This window comes from Gopherus flavomarginatus, chromosome 3 (assembly GCF_025201925.1).
Source record: "Gopherus flavomarginatus isolate rGopFla2 chromosome 3, rGopFla2.mat.asm, whole genome shotgun sequence".
NCBI classification, from domain to species: domain Eukaryota; kingdom Metazoa; phylum Chordata; order Testudines; family Testudinidae; genus Gopherus; species Gopherus flavomarginatus.
In genome coordinates, this window is record NC_066619.1 from 209,960,734 (window position 1) to 209,982,411 (window position 21,678).

The window sequence follows — 21,678 nt, forward strand, 5'->3', positions numbered from 1 at the left end:
TGTGAAGGCTACGACTATACCAGGGTTTAAAAGGGAAGTAGATAAATTTATGGAGGTTAAGTCCATTAACGGCTATTAGCCAGGACGGGTAAGGCAGGGTGTGGAGCGATCACTGAAGTTCTCACGTATCAGAGGGGTAGCTGTGTTAGTCGGGATCTGTAAAAGCAGCAGAGTCCGGTGGCACCTTACAGACTAACAGAAACTTTGCAGCGTTCCTTCTCCTGGGTGAAGACCCACGCAAATTGGATGCATGTATCCTCACGTTCACTGCGAGGCTGCGTGCTGACGTTGCGCCGTCACCGCCCTCCTGGCTGGAACCCGGAAGTGGGCTGAGCTAGCGGCGCCCGGCAGGGGCAGCGTAGCCCGGCTCTGGCGGGCAGATGGATGGGAGCCCGTCTCCTCCTGGGCGGCGGTAGGGCCCGGCAGGGGAGAGGCGCGGGTGTCCCGGCGCGCGCGGCGGGCATGGTGCGGGCGGCAGCGTGCGGTGCCTGCGTTCTGAGGAGGAAGCCTGCTCGGAGCCGCGATGGAGATGCTGCTGCCGCCGGTGTGAGTGCGGGCGGGCGGGCAAGAGAGGGGGGCCTCGGGGATGGCCTGGGCGCGCCCTGCTGATGACGTGGGGAATCCCCGGACGTGTCACCCCCCGTGGCCTCCGGCCTGAGGAGCAGCCCCCCCCTCCGGTCTCCGGTAGCCTCTGCCTGGAGGGAGGCGGCAGCTGTGGCTCGGGGTCCCTCTCCTGGTGCCCAGGTACCGCTGTGCCTTGAGTGCCCGTTGCTCAGGCTCATCGCCCTTCTTCCTCCCGCTCCCTCGCTTGTGTCAGCGCGATCCTGGCAGGGGAGACCTGGACGCCGCTGCCAGGGACCCGGCAGAATGCGCGTCTCCCACTTGCCGGCTGGCTCTGGGTCCCATCTGCCCTGGTGCGTTAGGACACGGTAAAGCCTGGCACAGTTACAGCCCTGCTGGATCGTGTGAAGGCGGCTATCCCATTCCCCGCCTGGGTTAGCGGGATTGGTCTGAAAACAGGAGCACCCAACAGGTAAAACGTGGTAGTGGGCAAGGTATCGGCAGGATTTTAATAATACTTTGCCCTAGTACTGTAAGATCTTCAGGGGGTAGACTGTCTCGTTGTACCTTGGACAACGCCAACAGTGTTTCCTAGATAACTCTTAAGGGCTGTCACAAGCAGAGACTGGTGAATGAGGGAGATCCCAGAAAGTGAGCAAGATTATAAATGGTCAGCAGAAAACATGATAAAATTCACTCCCATCCCATAAAACCAGGAGAGGAGATGCTAAGGAATGCCCTTAAAATCTCTTCCCAAGGAGGGGAAGAGCACCCTCATTTAGGATGCCTTCAAAGGAAATGTGTAACCACCATGTTATATTTCCCTCATCGTGACTGAGATGCTCTCATTTTTGCATTACCTATAGACATCTTTATAGCATCTGTTTTATGAAGAATGGTTTTGCAGAAAATATGAAACATTTATAGTATCATCCACACTCTTGCTGGCTTTGTGTATACATAAAATGCATGTACACCTGTTAGAGCATGCATTGAGATGTATTACTACATTAAGAGATTTCTAGAGTGTTGAAGGCATGTGGACGTAGTGGCTTTTTTTAAAAGCAAGGTTGCTAAGCAATAACCAGTTTCATCAGTGGTTTATGTAGGTATGTATATTTTCTGCTTCTCAGTATTTTACAACATTTTACCAATTCCATAGTTCCAAACCTCCTCAGATTTGAAGCACAATGAGTGTTCCAGTGATTGAGCAATAGTATTATGTATAAGTGTGTAACTCCTTCCTTGCCCATGGTACTTGCAACCCCCTTTTCCTCCTTGGTGCAGTAATTTTATTTTCGTAACTAACAACCATACGTTTTCTTTGTATTAAGGTAAGCAACATATTACCTTTTTTGTACCCAGGATTTGGAGTATTACCTCACTTATTTTTCTCTCTGATACCCATGGTTTGGCAGTTACCTAGGCAGTTGACCAAAAAATTGCTACAGGCACCTTCTCCCCACACTGTTATAAATAAATGGAAAAATATACCACCCGCTGTTTCTTTCTTTATCTCTTATGGTAAATTTGTGCTTTCCCAAGCTGTCTTCCAAAAAGAAGCCTGTCTGCAACAAATCTTGCAGCCTCTGCTGCTTGTAGGAGCCTGGATTTTGGAGGAGTTAGCAGAAGATTGAGGACAGAAGGAATTAACCGTGATGGGGTGGTGTGTATGGGATAGTGGAAGTGAATATGCTTATGAAAACTCAGCTTGGTGTACATGGCAACACTTTCTGCTCTTCCAAGATCTGGCAGGTGAAGACTTTGATATGTGAAATTAGAAATGACAACTGGGTCCCATCTGTTGTTTTCTGGTTTTCAATAAATGTGTTGCATGCCTATATACAAATCTAGACTCCCATTTTTTATACCAATCCAGGATTGAATGATGTGAGAGATCCTGCATTATGTCTTTTCTCCCTACATCATCATGTGTGTTGTAATCTGGCATGCAAGTGAGGTTATATATTGCCCCATAATGTTTAAAGTTTACTTACTTCTCAGGAGCGCCAAAGTGTAGCTATTGTAGTCCTGGAATTTCAGGAGGAGCTAGGATCATCAAATGGGGAGGGTTGCATTAATAGAATAGGCAGAGAAAAGTTAGTATGAGTCTGACCATTCCTCTGATTCAGGTAACCACACTGTTTGTTTTCACCCTGTTTGGTTAAGCATGATAATCAGGACAACTGGAAGATCTTTTGTAGCATCTATGTATTGAAGATTCAAACCACATGCCTCCACCATGCTTAGGTTAAGGTTCACCCGGCTGTCTACACTGTAGTCTAATGGACGTGCATCATACCCTCCTCATTACAGTATAGTCTCAGATGCCACTGATATGGGACCACTAGAAACAACTGAAATAGAGTTGCTGTCACAAACAACTGTAGCTCAGCTGGAGATACCACTAAACAAATCCAAAGTAGTTTAAAGTATGTAAAGCAGCCCCCAAAATAGGATGCATATTAATGAGGGCTTTTTAATTCATTGTAGTCTTTATAACATCATAGCTAACTTATGACAATGCTGTTTTGTAACCTAGAATCTGACAGTTTCATCATTTCCTTGTGAATCTATGGTTCATATGTAATCAACCCCTCCACCTCAGCCAGTGTGTCTGGAAACCCTCAAAGACAGCATTTGGCATAGTCTTTAAGTTTTTAGAGTGTGGTGTATTGTGTTGGAGTGTGAGAAGTTATGTTAGAAGAGGTATTGCTGACTTGGATGTGTGTTGTAAGCAAACAGAGACGTAAAAGGGTAAATGTTTACTTCACTGTTAATTATCTTATGGTGCAATATATATTGCCTAATACCTGTAGTTTCAGTATATCATTTTGATTGATTGCTTTTATTTCTGAATGATGATCCCTATATACAACATATAAATTGGAAAATTAAAGTTTACTCTAAAAGAAATGCACTACGGGGGCTGTATTTAGGTGTTTTGTAGTATAGTGATAGATGTAAGGAAGAAATACTTCCTAATGTTGGTTGTGGTTTTTTTTGAACATTGATGCAAAAATTTTCTACTAATTATCCCCTGAAACAATTTAAGTAAAAAGAGGATCTCTTTGTTTAGGATACTTCTCAAAAGTTAGCTGTAAAACAAACTTTTCAATTCTGGAGTGTAGCAAATGTTTAAGTTGCTAGGGGTTCGAAGTAGACAACCATATTTTTCTCTCTATCGATGATTCTTTCTTCCTTTGTGACAGGGTGGATTTGATTTAACTAAAGTCAGGAAGACTCGATTTAATCATGGTTTTCTACATAAAAGTGCACTCTTGTTGGTTATAACCTTAATACATATTCATCACAACTCAGATAGATGTAGATTTCATTTTTAGAAGGTACACACTATACATTTTTAAACAGTGACTTATTTTGAAAATTTTCAGATTAGTTTTACAGCTATATCAAAAAATGAATGAATGATTGGTTATTTCATTTACCGAAAGGCAATTGAAGCAGATATTTATGAAGTCATTGGGAGGTGAACTATCTCCAAGTCAATGGGTTAATCATTAATATTTGGAGGGTTTTCTTGCCATGTGTATTAGGAAGAGAACATCACCAAACAGACATTTAAATTGTTTTGTTTAACTAAAACAACAAGGTTAAGTATTCTAGATTTTTTTCTTCGACAGCAAACATAACATTTTAACAAAACAAGCATATGTCCCTCGCTTCTCACATTTATCTCCAGACTTCTTCTCCTTGTCCAGATCTATTCCGCTCCTAATAATCTTCTGTTCATTGAACTTTTTGAAACTTTGCACTTTTAGAAAGAGGTAAGGGATTGACTCTGTGTACACAAATTTGCAGAAGGACAATAGAGTTGAAGGTCTGTTATTTCTCACCTTGCTGTTAATAAGCATGTTACTTCTGGAGACACAAATCCACAGTTCGAAAGCTTCAAAACTAAGCATCTCTGATGGTATCTTCTAGAGTGAGCATCGAGTCCGATTGGGTAGATAGAAAGATTAACCTAAATAATCTGTACAGAGGCCCTTGGAACCCCATAAGATTGGGTCCCTAATCCATGAACTATTGGAACTCATTTACAAAACTTTTCATAAACTTTACATGAATATATTGACTCATACTACAGAATTAGAATTTATAATTCCTATTCTGTGATGAGATATCTTTGAGCTATAATGTATCTTAATTAAAACTATGTTTAGATAGGTTTTTTCCTCAACAAGCATTTTATCAAAAAAATCTGATTTAAATAAAAAAAATCAGATTTTTTTCCCCCTTTTAAATCATTGATTTTTATCCACCCTGCTTTGAGGATCAGTGCTTTTTGTCTTTCTTGCAGTTTGGTCCAAAATGTTATGTTACTAGACCCAAAATCCTGAATGGTATAGTAAAGGTTGCTTTGCTTTCCTATTTGTGGGAATACAGCGCATCTAGAATTACAGGTTTAAATCTTAAATTCAAGAAGCTGTTATCTTCATGTATGTGATATATATATTTTAAGCTGCTTCAGACATGCTTAGAAAAATACTCTAGCACAATGGTTCCCAAACTTTAACAACCTGTGAACCCTTTTCACTAAAATGTCAAGTCTCATGACCCCCCTCCTAAAAATGAATATTTCCAGGGTTTTTCTTCTTTACCTGAGTATAAATTATAAAAGCAGTGATCTTAGAATTATGAAAATGGCAACACTCTTCCAAGATCTCACTCTTGTAGCTTGTATCACTTTGAATAAGCCTGTTATAATACAGGGCTCCTACGTTTCATCAAGGAGTATCAAATGTGAAACAGCATGAAGGTATTTAAGAAGCCAACTCAGAGTGTTCAGGTCTTGAGCAGTTCAGGCAAACAACGCACTTTACAACAAAGCTTAAACTTGTTCTTCATAATAATTTTAAAAAGAATACTAGCTGCCCATTTAATTTTAAAAACAGCGAAAAAACCCACCTCCCTTTCCATTTCTTATAAGGAATCTTGAAGTTTAAATCTCCTCAGTGTGAGAGATCTGCTTGCTTTGATCTGCTTAGCTCTTGGAAGTCCAGGGGCTCCAGGCTACTGGCCCCATGCTGTCCAGGGTTCCTAGGGACAGCTCTGTCCTCCATTAGGGAATTTTTTCCCAGGAACCCCCTGTAACATTTCGCGGACCCCTAGGGATTCACGAACCCCAGTTTGGGAACCACTGCTTTTGCAGATGCAGTGGAAAAAACAGATGAGAGTTCTAGGTCCCTAAATCTTATGTTGAATTTGACCCTCCTAATTTGGTAAAAAAACTTAAACATGACAAACTATAAGCAGTGATTTAATCTTCACTATAAAATATTGTAAACTTTTAAAGTATTTGTGTCGGAGTGGATTGCCTCCGGCAAGTGATTTGAATGCCAAATATTCATGCTTGATTGTTGGGTAATTTTAAGCTTAGGGAATTAAGTTGTGTAGTGCAGATATACAATATTTACTAGCTCTCATATGTTCAACAGAGTGGAATGGTAATTTGTCTCCTTTGTGGGAATAGCAACAGAGCATTTAGGCATTATAGGCAATAGCATAGCTTGAAAAGATACTTGCCTACTCATTACTGGCTAGCTCAGGTGGGCAAAGGAGCTAGTATAAGCAATGTTTGTAGAATTTAAACCTTCTTTTAAGAAGTTAAGTTTTTTACCTTTATGGTTGTGAGACCACTTGCCAAATCTAAACAGAAGTGATGCTGTTCTTCAGACAGCTTTGTTGTCTCTGCTGCTACTCTGAGACTTTTCAAGCAGCAGTAACTCATTAAAAAATGTCTGATCAGTTTCACTCTTTGTGTTCAGAAGAGTCTTGTGGATAGTGGTGAAATTGCCCATAATCATGTCAGTTTCATGTTGCTGATGTGGAAAACTGTACAGGAGCAGATATTGGAATTTTCAAAGGGGGAGGATGACCTGGAAGCTGTGGGAGATATTGTGTTGTAGCAGGCTAGGGCTAGGGGAGAGGGAGTGAACTGATTCTCTTCCAACGGACAGATAAGGGTATTGGAGATTGAAAATTTATCAATACTGGGCTTACGTCTGAGATCTTGTCTACTCAGCTTTTCTGGAATACCTTGTACGGTTCTGGGAGAGTGCTTCATCTAATTCTCAGTTTGACTTCAGATTTTGTCACTCAGATTCTCTCTTTTTTTTTTTTTTTTTTTTTTTTTTTGTCGCAAAGCTGCCCTGAGTTGATTGGGCCCAAGTGTAGGTGGGTATAGAGAAGTGCCACACATCCAAAGTTACACAGAAAGCCTCTTCCTTTATATATATTTACATATTACATTGCATAATATGTTTTTGGATTGGCTTGAAAACTTTGCAGGAACCAATCCCTGTGCAGCATGCTCTGTCCATGCATTGCCCATGCTCCACCTCATCTCTTCATTTCTAACTTATTTTACCCATTGTTAGTAAATGGTGCTCTGGGTGTTCTGCTTCTTACCTTAGCTGGCTCAGACGTTGTCTTTTTAGTCTACTGACCTATTTACTTATCTCATTTAGCACAAAAGTTCTGTTTTCAGCCTAATCTGTTTACCTCTTTAATTCTATCCAAGAAGTAAGGTCTCCCTCATTTGTTAATCACTCATGTCAAGCCAGGCCTCAGCTATGATCAGGGAACAACTAATTATAGGTTTAGATGAAAGATGTTCTACCTCGCCTTACCAGGACTCAGGGACAGCAGCTGGGCAAAAATTCCAGTATCCATTGCTTTCCCAGCAGCTGAGGATTGGTCAGGGGGAGGATGGACTCCTCACTAATGCCTTTGCTCATGGAGCTTACTAGGCTAACATTCTCCTTTATCATCAACCTGGTTATTAGATGTGTTCCTCTGACTAATATTATTAGGTTCCTGGTATATTTTCCAAAACATGTACTGGGTGTTGGTAATGTGGAATTTGAAATTACTCTGAGTACAAAGTAAGTTTGGCAAGAAGAATTGGGACCATGATTTTCAAGTAGACAGAAATGTTAACTAAACTTGGTTGTCTTGTTTGTTTACAGATGTACAAAACTTTGCCATCAGAAGCCTGCAGATCTGAAAGATGATAATACTGAAAAACACTGCCCTGTTACAGTGAATCCTTGGCATATGAAGAAAGCTTTCAAAGTTATGAATGAATTAAGAAGGTATGTATTGTATTTATGCACATATATGGGGTCCATCCATTTTCAGTTGTTAGCAAGTTTTTTTTTTTAAGTTTCTACTGTAAATAGGATGTGTAATCCCATGAACATAGCTTTCCAGGTAAACCAATAAGACGAATTATAAAACTAAAAAGTGATAACATATTGGTCTTCATAAAGTAATTTGATGGAATCTATACTATAAATTCATATCACCCTTGACAAGCTAGCCAGAGCTACTGCTTATTTGTTGGCTTGGCAGAATTCAATGTTGTTTTTTTTAATAATTTCAACAAAAATAAACACTGATATCTAAGCATTTTTCTGTTTTTCTGGATATATATTATTAAAATTCCACAACATTATGGATTTTAAGCATTTTTATTTTTCTATATTTAAATTTTCACGGTTGCATGAAATTATGGGGGGTCAGACAATAATTATTTAATGACAGTAGATATTGAGATTCGAAAGTTAGTTTATAATAATTAAAACAATTGTTAACATCACATCAAAATATACAAAGTAATTATTTTAATTTGATTTAAAGATATCAAGCAATATTTTGTTTTACTTTGCCTATCTGTAAATTGTAGTTATTATTGATGGAGATATTCATTTGTCAATTTGGGTGTGTGCAGCGAAATGGATGCGTACCAACATTTACTGATAAAAATCTAATCCTTCCAAGCCTGCTTATGGGGTATGAAAAACATTTGAAGGGTTTTGTTTGAGTTTCAGTGACACTGTCCGTTGCACAGTGTATTTCAAATAGGTTCAGTAAATAGGTCACTTTTCACATAGGCCTCTTATGCCCTAGGAAAAGTTTTTTGTCAAGTTTCCCACCATTGCAACACTGGAAGCCATTGATGGCAGCAGTAGGTAAAGTATGGAACTGATCACTCCAGCCTATCAGAAATGCTGAGAATAGCAAGATTTTTAACTTGTATCTTGAGAGATTTGACCATGAAGAGTAATGTTAAATTGCAATGGATCAGACTGGACAGAAGTATCTAGTAAGTGTGCTACAAAGATCTGGATGAAGCCAGGTTTTAAATGAAAAAGTTAATAAAGAAATTTCTCTCTGAAAGAAGAGGGAGGAAACAGTGTACTGTAAACACTCAGGAGAGAAATACAAATGGTTCTAGAAAAGTTACAAGGTGAATGAGGTAATATCTTCTATTGGACCAACTTCTGTTGGTGACGGAAACAAGCTTTTTAAGCTGCAGGGAGCTCTTCAGATGTGGGAAAGGTAATCAGAGTGTCATAGCTAAATACCAAGTGGAACAGATTAAGCATAAGAAATTAACACATTGCAAGAGACCATTCAAGATGAAGTGACTATTAACACCTCTGCAGTCACAGGGCAAAGGAGGGTTAGTAGGTTACAAATTATTGTAATGAGCCATGAAACCAGTGGGTCTATTGAGGCCATGTCTACACTAGCACTTACGTCAGCAAAACTTCTGTCGCTGGGGGTGAAAAATTACCCAGGGCTGCCAGGCTCTAGCTCTGTGTTCCACAGTGCCTCACTTCAGTCAGTGGAAGTGCTAGTGAGCATGTGTGCACCACTGACAGAAGGAGCGAGTACGGATGTGAACCACTATTTTAATTACTGTGGTGACTGTACGTCAACTTAAGTCAGCTTAATTTTCTAGTGTAGAGAAGTCCTAAGTCTCTAGCAAAGTTATGAATTTAAGTTCCCAGGTTTGTCATTTGGAGGTGTTGTGCAAGTTTCCTTTGAGGTCAAGTACTAAGAGGCAGATATTGAGTGATCATTTTTTAAAGAGTTTGCCCATAGTGACAGGGTGTTTTTGTTATTTATCGTTTTTCTGTTTGAGTTCTATCGAGAATATAGTAGTTGTCTGGCTTCACCCAAGTCGTCGTTGGGGCGTTTAATGCACTGGATGAGGTACTCTATATGTTGTGATAGGCATTGATAGGACGTATGTATCTTGGAAGGTGTTGGAGGGTATTGATCCACTTAACAGTGGAGATATATCTACAGGCTTTGCATCTGTCACAGCAGGATCTGCTGTCATTTAATTTGTTGTGTCCTGGTCTGTGGGGAACTTGCTTCTAATCGTGAGCTTAGAGAGGTTGGCTGTGGTGGGGGGTTGTTTGAGGCCATAAGAGGGGATCTGGGAAAGATTTCTTTCAGGATGTGATCTCCATCAAGTATGGATTGCAATTGTTTGGTGACACCCCACACAGATTCCAGTATGGAGTGGTAAGTGATAGTTAGGGATGTGTAGTTGGTGGGTTTCTTCCTTTATTGAAGCAGATTTTCTTGGGGTATTTGGATGGCCATTTCCATCATGCAATTTACTTCTCTGATGGAGTGTCTTGGTTTGGTGAAGGCAGTTTTAAGTGTATATCCTGGACTTTCTTCTTGGAGCATATTCTGTGGTGTGTGAGTGGATAACAGATTTCTTGTTGTGTTTGTGGTGGGTACTAGAAATGAAAGTAAGTGTGGTGATCTGTGAGTTTCTTGTATATAGTTGCTGTAGAGTTTCTTTGTTGAAGCTGATTGTGGTGTCCAGGAGGTTGATGCTTGTGAGGGAGTGTTCTAGAGAGTTTAATGGATGCGTGATGGTTCTTTTAGGAGAAATTGTGGGATATACACTTCACCCACTTAAAACTGCCTTCATCAAAAAAGGACACTCCACTGGAGAAGTAGATTGCATCGTGAAATGATCCATCCAAATATCCTGGAAGAATCTGCTTGAATACAGGAAAAAATTCACCGACCGCACACTCCTAGTTCTCACCTACCACACCATACTGCAGTCCATACAGAATATCATCAAACAATTACAAACCATACTGGATGAGTCCTGCATCCTGAAAGAAATCTTTACCATCCCCCCTACTACCTTGTCTTTCTCATGTCCTGGGACCAACATAGCTACAACACTACCAACTAAAGAAGTTGGAAATTCAGGCATGCTATGTTTCATCCTAGAAAAACCTAAGCTATTTTTCTTGGTTGTAGTAATAACAAAGAAGACTTTATGGTGATTTTGAATAGTAAACAAGACATGAACTTGCAAAGTAATACAACAAAGAAAGCCACTCTGAAGTTTGGGCTCATCATTGACTAGGAAGCTCATAGCCCTGATCTACATGGGAGTGAATCGTAACCTTTTAGTATTTGTCCATATTGATACATAGCATGGAAAGAGGATTCCTCCAGAGTATGTAGCCTCAAACTCTGACAGGCTGATATAAGTTGTTCTGTATTTGGCATACAAGTCTTTTATCCAAGCAAGAAAGCAGAATTAATTAGTTTGCGCCTAGGAAGCTGCATGAACCCAAGCACCAGCTGTAAGTATACAGCTGTGTGTTTTTTGAAACAAAGTTAAAAATTTTGGTTTATCAACGTTGTTTTTGTTGGGGAAAAAGTCATGTTTACTCTAAGGTAGATGTTATGTGCTTTTCTACTATGGTTTTTCTTATGTAAAACTACTCTTCCTCTGATATTTTTTTTTCAAACAGTCAAAACTTGTTGTGTGATGTGACAATAGTAGCTGAAGACATGGAAATTACAGCTCATAGAGTCGTGCTAGCCGCTTGCAGTCCTTACTTCCATGCCATGTTTACAGGTACTAAATATTTTTAACACTTGTTACCTTTAACTATTATCAGACTATGCTGAAGTGCACAGGCAAAAAAGTTTTGTTTTGCTATGCTTTATTTATATATTAATAAAACATTGAAATTATAGGAACCTTGTATATTTTGTTAGTTTGTTCTAACTTTAAAGGGGACTGTCAACCTGAAATCCAGTATCTCTGTATAAAGAGAGTTAAAAGTAGGTTTGGGTGATTCTCTAAGTCCTCCTGACAATGCTTGATATTTCTCTCTTGTTTTGTTTATTTTATCTTTCTCTTCCTTTTTCTTTGTGAAAGATGCACACAAACAGGGGAAACAGTAGAAAATGACTATGTAAATTGCTATCACATGTTCAAAGTGAAAAGGTTAGAGGATCTCTTTCTCCTTTAATAGTAATAATCCTGTGTAACAGTGGGTTAAATCACTCTTTTCTGGACTTTAAGTAGATGATGTCCCTTTAACATCTCTTCTTTCCGTTAAGTAAATTCCTCAGTCCCATAGTGTTGTAAGCTGTTAGACATGAACGCTTTCAGTGGTTTTGGCAGCTGGAGTGCATATTTTGGTATTCTTTGGATAACTGAGTGACAGAGATGCTGTTCATTGTTGGCATAACTTTTCCGTGCAGGCTGGATTCTGCCTCTTCTTACTCCATGCTAATAAGTTGCTGTTATATTGTTACAGCAGGCATGTTAGAGGATTTGTAGGTCTAAAGTAGGTTTAGATCCTTAATGCCTCCCAGTGGATTTTGAATGTTGAAGATTTACTTCTTCACAGGCTGTAAATTACTTTGAAACCCTCTCATAGAAGATGCTGTCAAAACGAAAATTATTATTAAATGTGTATTTTATAATTTTATTTTAAAATTGCTTGGCTCTTTCCTCCCACCCTGTGATATACTTTGGTCTTTAATGTTTTCTTATTTTTTCTCGATAACATGGGACATCAGAAATAATCACTGTGATATGTATCTTACAACTTCAGTTACATTCCTGATATGGGGCATGCAGGTAAAGAGTAAAAATAAAATTTTGACAACTAACTTTCAAATTAGGATCAGAAGTTCTAGTTGTATATACAACTGTGTCTTGGGAAACAGGGATCACTTTATTGAGATTAAACTGTAAATGTAGGATAGACCGCATTTGCTTATGATATGGAATTGACTGAAATCTGTCAACATTTTCTTTCTGCTAGGACTGACTCGTCTTCCGTTCTGTTCTTTCTTCTCTCCTTCACCCCACATTTTTGGCTGAATACCCAGTGATGAGCTGCCAAAATATTAACAACCGGTTCCCTCCTCCTCACCTCACGAGGTCATCATACTGCCCCCCACCATGGGACTCCTGCCCCATCCAACCCCCCACGTTCCTTGACAGCCCCCCCCCCCCGGGACCCCTGCGCCATCCACCCCCCTTTCCTGTCCCCTGACTGCCCCCTGTGACCCCATCCAACCCCTTCTCTCATTCCTGATGGCACCCCGAGACCCCTGCCCCATCGAACCACCCCTTCTCTCTGTCCCCTGACTGCCCTCCACTACCCTATCCAACCCCTGCTCCTTCCTGACTGCCCTCCCCCTAGGAATCTTGCCCCTGTTCAGTACCCCTGTTTCCTGCCCTCTGACCGCCCCAACACTAATCCACCCCCCAACTCCCCTGCCTTCTATCCAACACCCCCTCCCTATACCCTGCCCCCTTATCGCGCTACCTGGAGGTCGGGGCTGAGGTCGCGACCGGACCCAGGGGCCTGGCAGGAGGTCAGACCGGAGCTGTGCGGTGCCTGGAGTCGTCCTCCTGCTCGTGCCCCCGCCCCCCTGCCCCAACTCACCTGGGGGAAGCCGCTGCTTCCTTCTCAGCCCTCTCAGGCTTCCCACGCGAACAACTGATTCGTGGGAAACTGGGGAGGGGGAGGAGAAGCTGGAGGAGCATTCAGAAGAGGAGGCAAAGGCGGAGTGAGGTGAGCTGGGGCTAGGGGAAGAGCAGGGAGCTGGTAGAGCTTTTGTTTAAATTTGAAAGCCCTTTTCGAACCACTTGTCCCTGGCGGGACAACTGATTCTAAACGGGCTTCTAAATTTAACAACCAGTTCCTGTGAACCGGTCGGAACCGGCTCCAGCTCACCACTGTGAATACCTACGTAGTGCAACGTAGAAATGACATTTAAGTAATTCTCCAATTATTAATTCTTAAGTGTTCATTTATGGTTGATACACAGATTACCAGTGAAAACAACGAGGAGTCCTTGTGGCGCTTTAGAGACTAGCACATTTATTTGGGCATAAGCTTTTGTGGGCTAAAACCCACTTCATCAGATGCATGGAGTGGAACACACAGTAGGGAGGTATAAATACACAGCATATGAAAAGATGGGAGTTGCCTTACCAAGTGGGAGATCAGTGCTAACGAACCAATTCAGTTTAAGTTGGAAGTAGGCAATTCTCAACAGTTGACAAGGAGTGGAAATCACTTTTTTGTAGTGTTAGATGCCTGTGTAAACAAGGTGGCCCATTTCAAACAGTTGACAAGAAGGTGTGAGTATTTAGCAAGGGGAAATTAGTTTTTGTAAAAACAACGAGGAGTACTTGTGACACCTTAGAGACTAACAAATTGATTTAGTTTCTGTAGTGACCCTCTATAGTGACCAGTCTCTATTCAGGCCTAATTTGATGGTGTCCAACTTTCAAATTAATTCCAGTTATGCAGTTTCTCATTGAAGTCTGTTTTTTTTGTTGAAGAACTGCCACTTTTAAATCTGTTATTGAGTGACCAGGGAGATTGAAATGTTCTCCTACTGGTTTTTGAATGTTATAATTCCTGATATCAGATTTGTGTCCATTTATTCTTTTGTGTAGAGACTGTCCAGTTTGGCCAATATACATAATAGAGAGACATTGCTGGCACATGACGACATATACCACATTGGTAGATGTGCAGGTGAACGAGCCCCTGATGGTGTGGCTGATGTGATTATGATGGTGTCCCTTGAATAGATATGCATACATAGTTGGCACCAGGGTTTGTTGCAGGGTTTGGTTCCTGGGTTAGTGTGTGTGTTGTGTGGTGTGTAGTTACTAATGAGTATTTGCTTCAGGTTGGGGGGGCTGTCTATAAGCAAGGTCTGGCCTGTCTCCCAAGGTCTGTGAATGAGGAATCATCCTTCAGGATAAGTTGTACATCCTTGATGATGGGCTGGAGAGGTTTTAGTTGGGGGCTGTAGGTGACGGCTGGTGGCATTCTGTTACTTTCTTTGTTGGGCCTATCTTTTAGTAGGTGACTTCTGGGTGCCCTTCTGGCTCTGATTACCAGAGAGCATTGATATTTTTATCAGATTAAAAAAAATTATCCTAGTTTTCTGTTAAACTCAAGTGAAAGCAACTTTTTTTATTATGCTTTTTTCCATCTGGTTGATAATGCAGAAATGCAAGCCCTTTAAGTTAGCTGTATTTTAAATGCTGAGTATTATGTCACACATTCAAAATATCTTTATGTAAACAGACTAACCATTTATTCAGTGAATCGGTGTGGTGGGAGTTTTAAACCCAACACCCAGTGTTGCTTCAAGGATTGGCAGACTGTGTGCTACAGGTGCAAATGCTTCCTTCCAATAAGAATCAACCACGCTGCCTATGCTATGTGGCCATTCTCCACTAACAAAGTCCTAAATTTAATCTTTAATTCCTATTTATGTTACACATCTAATAATCGACATTTCTACCTGTTGACCTTCAAATTTCACTCACTTAACTGGTTACAACCAAAGGGAAGAATGGAGGTATTTTCTCCATTCTTTCTCCATCCAGAGTTATAATTGTAATTGCTAACATTTTGAAAGATGTTAAACCTCACACTTTAGGGTTTCCATCAGTCTCTAGCTTCTAGGGATTGGGAGGAGATACAATGTGGAGGACAGATTATCCCACATTTCAGAACGTGAGGTTGCATACACCATCCTCTCAAACATCTGGCACTGGCCACAATCAGAGATACGATACTGGGTTAGATGGACCACAGATTTGATTCAGTCTGGCATTTCCTGTGTTTCCTCTAGATCAAGAGTTCTCAACCATTTTCTTTGAGCCCCCTCCTCCCCCAACATGCTATATAAACTTCATGCCCCACCTGTGCCACAACTGTTTTTCTGCATGTGAAAGCCAGGGCCGCCGTTAAGGGGTAGCAAGCAGTGCAGTTGTCCAGGGCCATTTGCCACAGGGGACTCTGCAAAGCTGAGTTGCTCAGGATTCAACTTCAGCCCTGGGTGGCAGGGCTCGGACCCCCAGAGCTTCAACACCATGCGGTAGGGCTTCGGCTTTCTGCCCTGAGCCCCAGCAAGTCTAATGCTGGCCCTGCTTGGTGGACCCCCTGAAATCTGCTCACGGCCCCCTAGGGGGCCCCAGACCGCTGGTTGAGAACCACTGCTCTAGAACCTAAATTCTAACAGAGAAACTCAAGAAAAGAGGCAAGAATGGAGAAGCTTCACCCTTCCTAGCCCTGGTATGTCCCCCTCATCCAAAGATAGAACCTATATGAGTTGCAGAAGCAAGGAGCCCTGATAGAGACTGTCAGATTCTATGGTGATAGGAGCCACATAAGTACCTTAGATAGCCTTTTAGTAACTTCAGATAATCTGAGTTAATCTACCTTTAGGCTATGTCTACTCTGTGCACCTTACAACAGCTGTTGTAAGGTGTGCTGTATGGCTGCTCTTTATTGCTGAAAGAGAGTTATTCCAGTGACAAAAATAAAACCATCCTTAACAAGGGACAGTAGTTTCATTGACAGTAGTGCAGCTCCTGGTGATTAAATTAATCAGACTGCAAAATTGTATTGCAGGTGAAATGAGTGAGAGTCGAGCAAAGAGAGTTCGAATAAAGGAAGTGGATGGCTGGACGCTGAGAATGCTTATTGATTATGCTTACACTGCTGAAATTCAGGTTACAGAAGAAAATGTACAGGTAAGAGAGTAAAACCTTCTAATAACTGTGGTGTTTCTGTGGTGTCTGACATTTTTGCTCTTGCAAAATAAGGTGTTTTTTTTTTCTTATACTTGCAAAGATAATAGGATTTACTGCTAGAATCTTAACCTTAAGAAAGAGAGAAAAATATTAGAAAGAAATTGTATGATCACAGAATTCTCCTTTTTTCTTAAGTGCAAAATCAGGCTCCCCAAGACACTGATTACCTACATTCATGTGCTGCAAAGAAAACACCAGTCACTACTTTGTAGTTTCTCACAAATGATAGATTGACAGTAATCTTGCTGTCTAGTAGAGTAAGTATCAGCAAGCCCTTAAATAAATAAAGGGATTTTGTACTAAAATCATGTAACTTTTCTAGTGAAAGTCAAGTGTGTGTGTGTGTGCGCGCGCGCTCTGAAATGTGACTGTTCCCTGCTTGAGAAAGCCCCATTACTGCAAAGTGAAGACCTCTATTCACAGTATAACTACACCAGCTAGAAGATCCTCTGCACTACTAATGTGCTTCTGTGCTGATGTGGAAATTTCCCTACCTTTGTGATGGAAGGGTAGTTCATGCTCCCAAGGCTAGTACTCGCACATCCTGTACTCTGGGCCTAATCCAAATATCACTGAAGTCGGTGGAAAGATTTCAGTGGGCTTTGAATAATACCATTAGCGCAGTAAACTGGGGGGTATCCCCCACACTCCTCAGTTTGCTGCTAGTGTTCTATCTGCAAGGCTACCTTTGAGTTTTCACTCTGATAGTGCTAGTTTGTACTGAGTTTTGTCCCCCTTTGTATTAAAATTTAGTTTATTGAACATTTCCTTTACGTTAGTCCACTAAGTCACCTACTACCACTTGGTCCGAGCTTATATGTTCTCACTTTGTCAGTGGCTTACTAAGTCTGGCTTTTTTCATCTTAAGGATGGACTCTTGCTAGTTAGCTCTATATTTTTATCAATCAGTATTTAGCTCAAGGACTTCGCCCATCCCACTCACTCAATCAGCTGATCTTACCTATGACTCATTCATGGCAGACACATTTCAAAGAGATTAGAAATGTCACGTGAAAGAATCTAATCAACAATGAAAAATACAGATTAAAATTTAGCTTTTACAGATTTAGCCCTTCCCTCTTCTTTTGCTTCTGCTGCCTTAAGATCGGAAGTAGCTATTCTGGAGAGTTAATGCTGGTTGCTTATTAAGAGGTGCTGTTTGGTAAGCTGTATTATTTAGGTCTCCAGTTATTCTTGTTACCTTCTGCCTTTGTTTCACCACTCCCCCTTTTTCTTCCTCTGAGCATTTGGTCACTAGCCATTCACACACAGTAAATCCTGAGGGGAAAAAAATTGTGTTATATGCACCACATACTTGCGCTTCAATCTTTCAGCCAGAACTGAACAGTTTACTGCTGGGCATTGGGCTGAGATTATCATCTCTTTCTTGGCCACAGAATAGCCATCAGTTGGAGTCACTACTGGTCTTAGCCAGTTTGAATCAGTGACCTGGAAGTGATAGACTTCATACTGCATTTTACAAATCATAATAAATGTTCCATTACCAGCCCCTGCAGCAATCTAGGCCATGTATGTTCCCATTCTGAAATGGTAACTTCACATCTTACTACCTAGTTTGGATATTGTTGGCTTGTGGTGTTACTGTCTGAGGGCTTTGTCAGCCACATAATAAGTCTTTGATGAGGCTGTGCTGTATCCTGCCAAACTAGCAATGGTACAGACCTCTTAATCTCATTGTGGAGAGCTCTTGCACTATCAAAAATGACAGAGATTACGTTAATACTCTTCTCACGTGTTCATGGCAGCTCCTTTTTGCCCATTCAGGAAAAGTCTGATTCTGAGGGGCAAAGCTTCTCCATATATAGCTTGATGACTACTTGTTCAGGGGACTGGACTTGATGACTTCTCAAGATCCCTTCCAACCTTGTGTTTCTATGAGTCTATATCTTTCTAACCTTCAGTACATAACATTAGGATGAATGGCCAAACTTCAATTAAAAATGAAGTTCTTCTGGTAAGGTCTTTTGTTTAGAGTTTTCTTTCTGACTCTGCAAGCAGCCTTGTGTGTTTTGGATGCTAGTTCTGTCTGAGAGGACATATTTTAGTCTGATGTTGACAGTGGTGGCTTCCTCTTTTGTGTTTATGGGCATGAGAAGTAAAATTCCTGTATCTTAGTAGTAGTATGAGGGATGTTAAAGACCAGATATCCACAGGTTTAATGCTTCTGAGTCTGATGCAGCTTTCATTTTCACAGCTCCAGATTACCTGGCTGTTTGAAGATGAATCTAATGATGTTGGGGTTGGTAATTTATATAATGTGACTTGGTGAGTGATCTTACAGTTTGTAGTTACTTGTATATTGAAAAGACAGTCTAGCTTGATTCGGACTAGATCTACTGAAATAAGAGTTGCACTTTTGAATGTCATCACGTGCATTTGTGTCATGGAACTGTCTATAAACGGAAATATATTTCTCTGTCACCCTCACGTTTATTTTAGCTAAAAATCTATTTTATTTGTATTCTGCTAATACTCACATTAAGTGCTGTCCAAATACATGTGCAGTCCCTGCCCCAGAGATTTAAAAGCTAAGATGAAAAAAGGCTGCCCTGAATCTTTTGGAAGGATAATCCAGTGGTTACATCCCTAACCTAGGCAGTGGGAGATTGAGCATTCAATTCCTGCTCTGTTGCAGGCATCTGTGTGACCTTGGGGCAGTCTTAGTCATTCTGTGCCTCAGTTCCCTGCCTGTAAAATTGGGCAAATAGCACAGAGGTCTTGTGACGGTAAACACCTTAATTATTGTGAGATACTCATGTATCATGATCATGGGGGTTGTAAAATACGTAAGATATAATATAGTAGATCCTGTTACACTGTGTCTGCAGACTGATTTACTGACCACCTGTGAGGCTCCTACTTACAGGTAGCTTCTTATGATATTTACATGTAATATATTTAATAGGACTGGAAGTGCTATGGTCAGTATATTTAGATCACATGTTAGGAAACTTAGTCTACTAAATGAGCAAATCTATTAAATGAGCAAATATTCAAAAAGCGTGTGGTTTTGCAGTTTCAGTGCAGAGTAGCTACACACAACTGCACTAATGTGGTTATGCTATGCACATGTGCAAATAATTATAGATTAATAGCAGAAGGACCATTCTATATATACTATTGTTATGCTGACTGACTGTCCTCTCAGTCCATCTGTTAACAGGAAAATGAGTTTGAGCTTCTTCCTTAATTTGCTTTGGCAAGTAGAAAAAAGTTGATAGCTGTTACATGAACATGATGTATTTTCCATTTGAAACAAACGTACTGAGTTTTACTTGTTTTTTCAAATTGGTACAAAATACTACAATGGAGTTATTGTAGTGTAGTGGTCTTTTGGGTCTGGATAAACAGTGTGAGCTGGTATTAAGTCACTATTAAGTTAGTTTTAACTAGCTATTCATATATATTGTGCTAAACTGCCTTGTTTACTTTGACTTAGAGATGGTCATGAGCAAGAGATCCCTTTATTAAAAATTCTGTATAAGAATTACTTGTGTTTTAGGCTTTGTTAAAGAGCATTTGCCTGGTTTTTAGAAAAATCTTTTTGTGAGAAAATGCTCCTTTAAAGGTCAGACTTGGTAATTAAGTGAACCAAAAAAGGATCAGCTTATTTTCCTGTAAAATGTGGAAACTGAACACCTGTAGGCTTGCATTGCTGGTGGATTGAAGAAACTAGTAAAACAGGTACATTTTGTACACTTGTTCATAGACTGTTTCCTGCATGCAAATGTGAGACTTCATTTGCCTTCCTAAATTTCCTCTGGTAAACTCAGGGCATGTCTACACTTACCGGTAGATCGGCACTGCTGCAGTCAATGCAGCGAGTGTTGATTTAGCGCAGGGGTGGCCAACCTGAACCTGAGAGGGAGGCATAATTTACCAATGTACATTGTCAGAGAGCCACAGTAATGCATCAGCAGCCCCCCATCAACTCCTCCACCCCGCTCCCAGCGCCTCCCACCCACTGGCAGCCCTGCCAATCAGCACCTCCCCGCACTTCCCGATCAGCTGTTTCGTGGCATGCAGGAGGTTTTGGGGGGCTAGGGGGAAAGGGGAAGAGCGAAGGCATGGCAGGCTGAGGGGAGGAGGTGGGAAGGGGTGGAGTAGGGGCAGGGCCTGTAGCAGAGCCTGGGGTTGAGCAGTGAGCACCCCCCAGCACACTGGAAAGTTGGCGCCTGTAGCTCCAGCCCTGGAGTCGAGGCCCATACAAGGAGTTGCATATTAACTTCTGAAGAGCAGCATGTGGCTCTGGAGCCACAGGTTGGACACCCCTGATTTAGCAGGTCTGGTGAAGACACGCTAAATTGATAGGAGAGCACTCTCCCATCAATTTGTGTACTCCACCTCCACGAGGAGCGTAAGAGAAGTCAACGGGAGATGCTTTCTCATCAACACAGTGCATTGTAGCCACCGCAGTAAGTGGATCTAACAACGGCAACTTCAGTTCATATAACTGAAGTTGCATAACTTAGATCGATTTACTGTGCTAGTGTAGACCTATCCTCACTTAGTAAGTTAAAGGTAAAAGATGGCTCTTGCTTAGGTTTTTCTTAGTCTCGTATTTTAACATCAATGGTAGATCTAATTTAATGTTAAAATGTTATTTGACAAATTCAAGAGTGAAACAGAAACAAGAAATGAATCATGAAATGATAGTTCATGATTCTAAGAAATGGTAGGAGGGAAAACAGCACAGAGAAGATAATGGATTTCAAGAAGGCAGTAGGTAGGTAAGATCCTAAGGGGAGCAAGTTTAAGGGGAAAAACAGTTCAAGAGAATTGCCAGTTTTCAACAAGACATTGTTAAGGACATGAGCAAACTATCCCATTGCTTAGGAAAGATAGGAAATGTGGCAAGAGACCACCCTGGCTTAACCAGGAGAGATTCAATGATCTGAAACTAAAAAAGAGTCCTACAAAAAATGGAAATTAGGTCAACTTACCAAGGATAAATATAAACAAACAATGAAAGCATGTAGGGACAAAATTTGGAAGACCAAGGCACAAAATGCAATTAGACTATCTAGAGACAAAAGGGGTAACAAGAAAACATTCAACAGATACATTAGAGGCAAGAGGAACACCAAGAACATGGTAGGCCCATTATTCAGTGAGAGTAGAAAAACAATAACAGAAAATGTGGAAAAGGCAGAAGTGCTGAACAACTTTTTTGTTTCTGTTTGCTCCTAACCTTTTTGGTGAAATGAGACATCTAATATAGTGAACACAAATGAAAAGGAGGCAGGATCAGAGGCTAAAATTATGGAAAGAACACATTAAAAATTACTTAGACAAGTTCATAGAATCATAGAATATCAGGGTTGGAAGGGACCTCAGGAGGTCATCTAGTCCAAACTCCT

At 40.9% G+C, this 21,678-nt stretch overlaps 1 protein-coding gene across 1 annotated transcript in view; it reads left to right on the forward strand.

Annotated features, from left to right (window-relative positions):
* Window positions 1–335: 335 nt before the first annotated feature.
* KLHL2 (kelch like family member 2) overlaps window positions 336–21,678 on the forward strand; it is a 118,394-nt gene continuing 97,051 nt past the window's right edge. Inside the window, exons 1-4 of the mRNA XM_050946468.1 lie at window positions 336–546; window positions 7,554–7,679; window positions 11,175–11,281; window positions 16,116–16,237. Of these exons, the coding sequence (XP_050802425.1) occupies window positions 524–546; window positions 7,554–7,679; window positions 11,175–11,281; window positions 16,116–16,237 (378 nt within the window). The 5' untranslated portion in view covers window positions 336–523. The remainder of the gene's footprint in view (window positions 547–7,553; window positions 7,680–11,174; window positions 11,282–16,115; window positions 16,238–21,678) is intronic.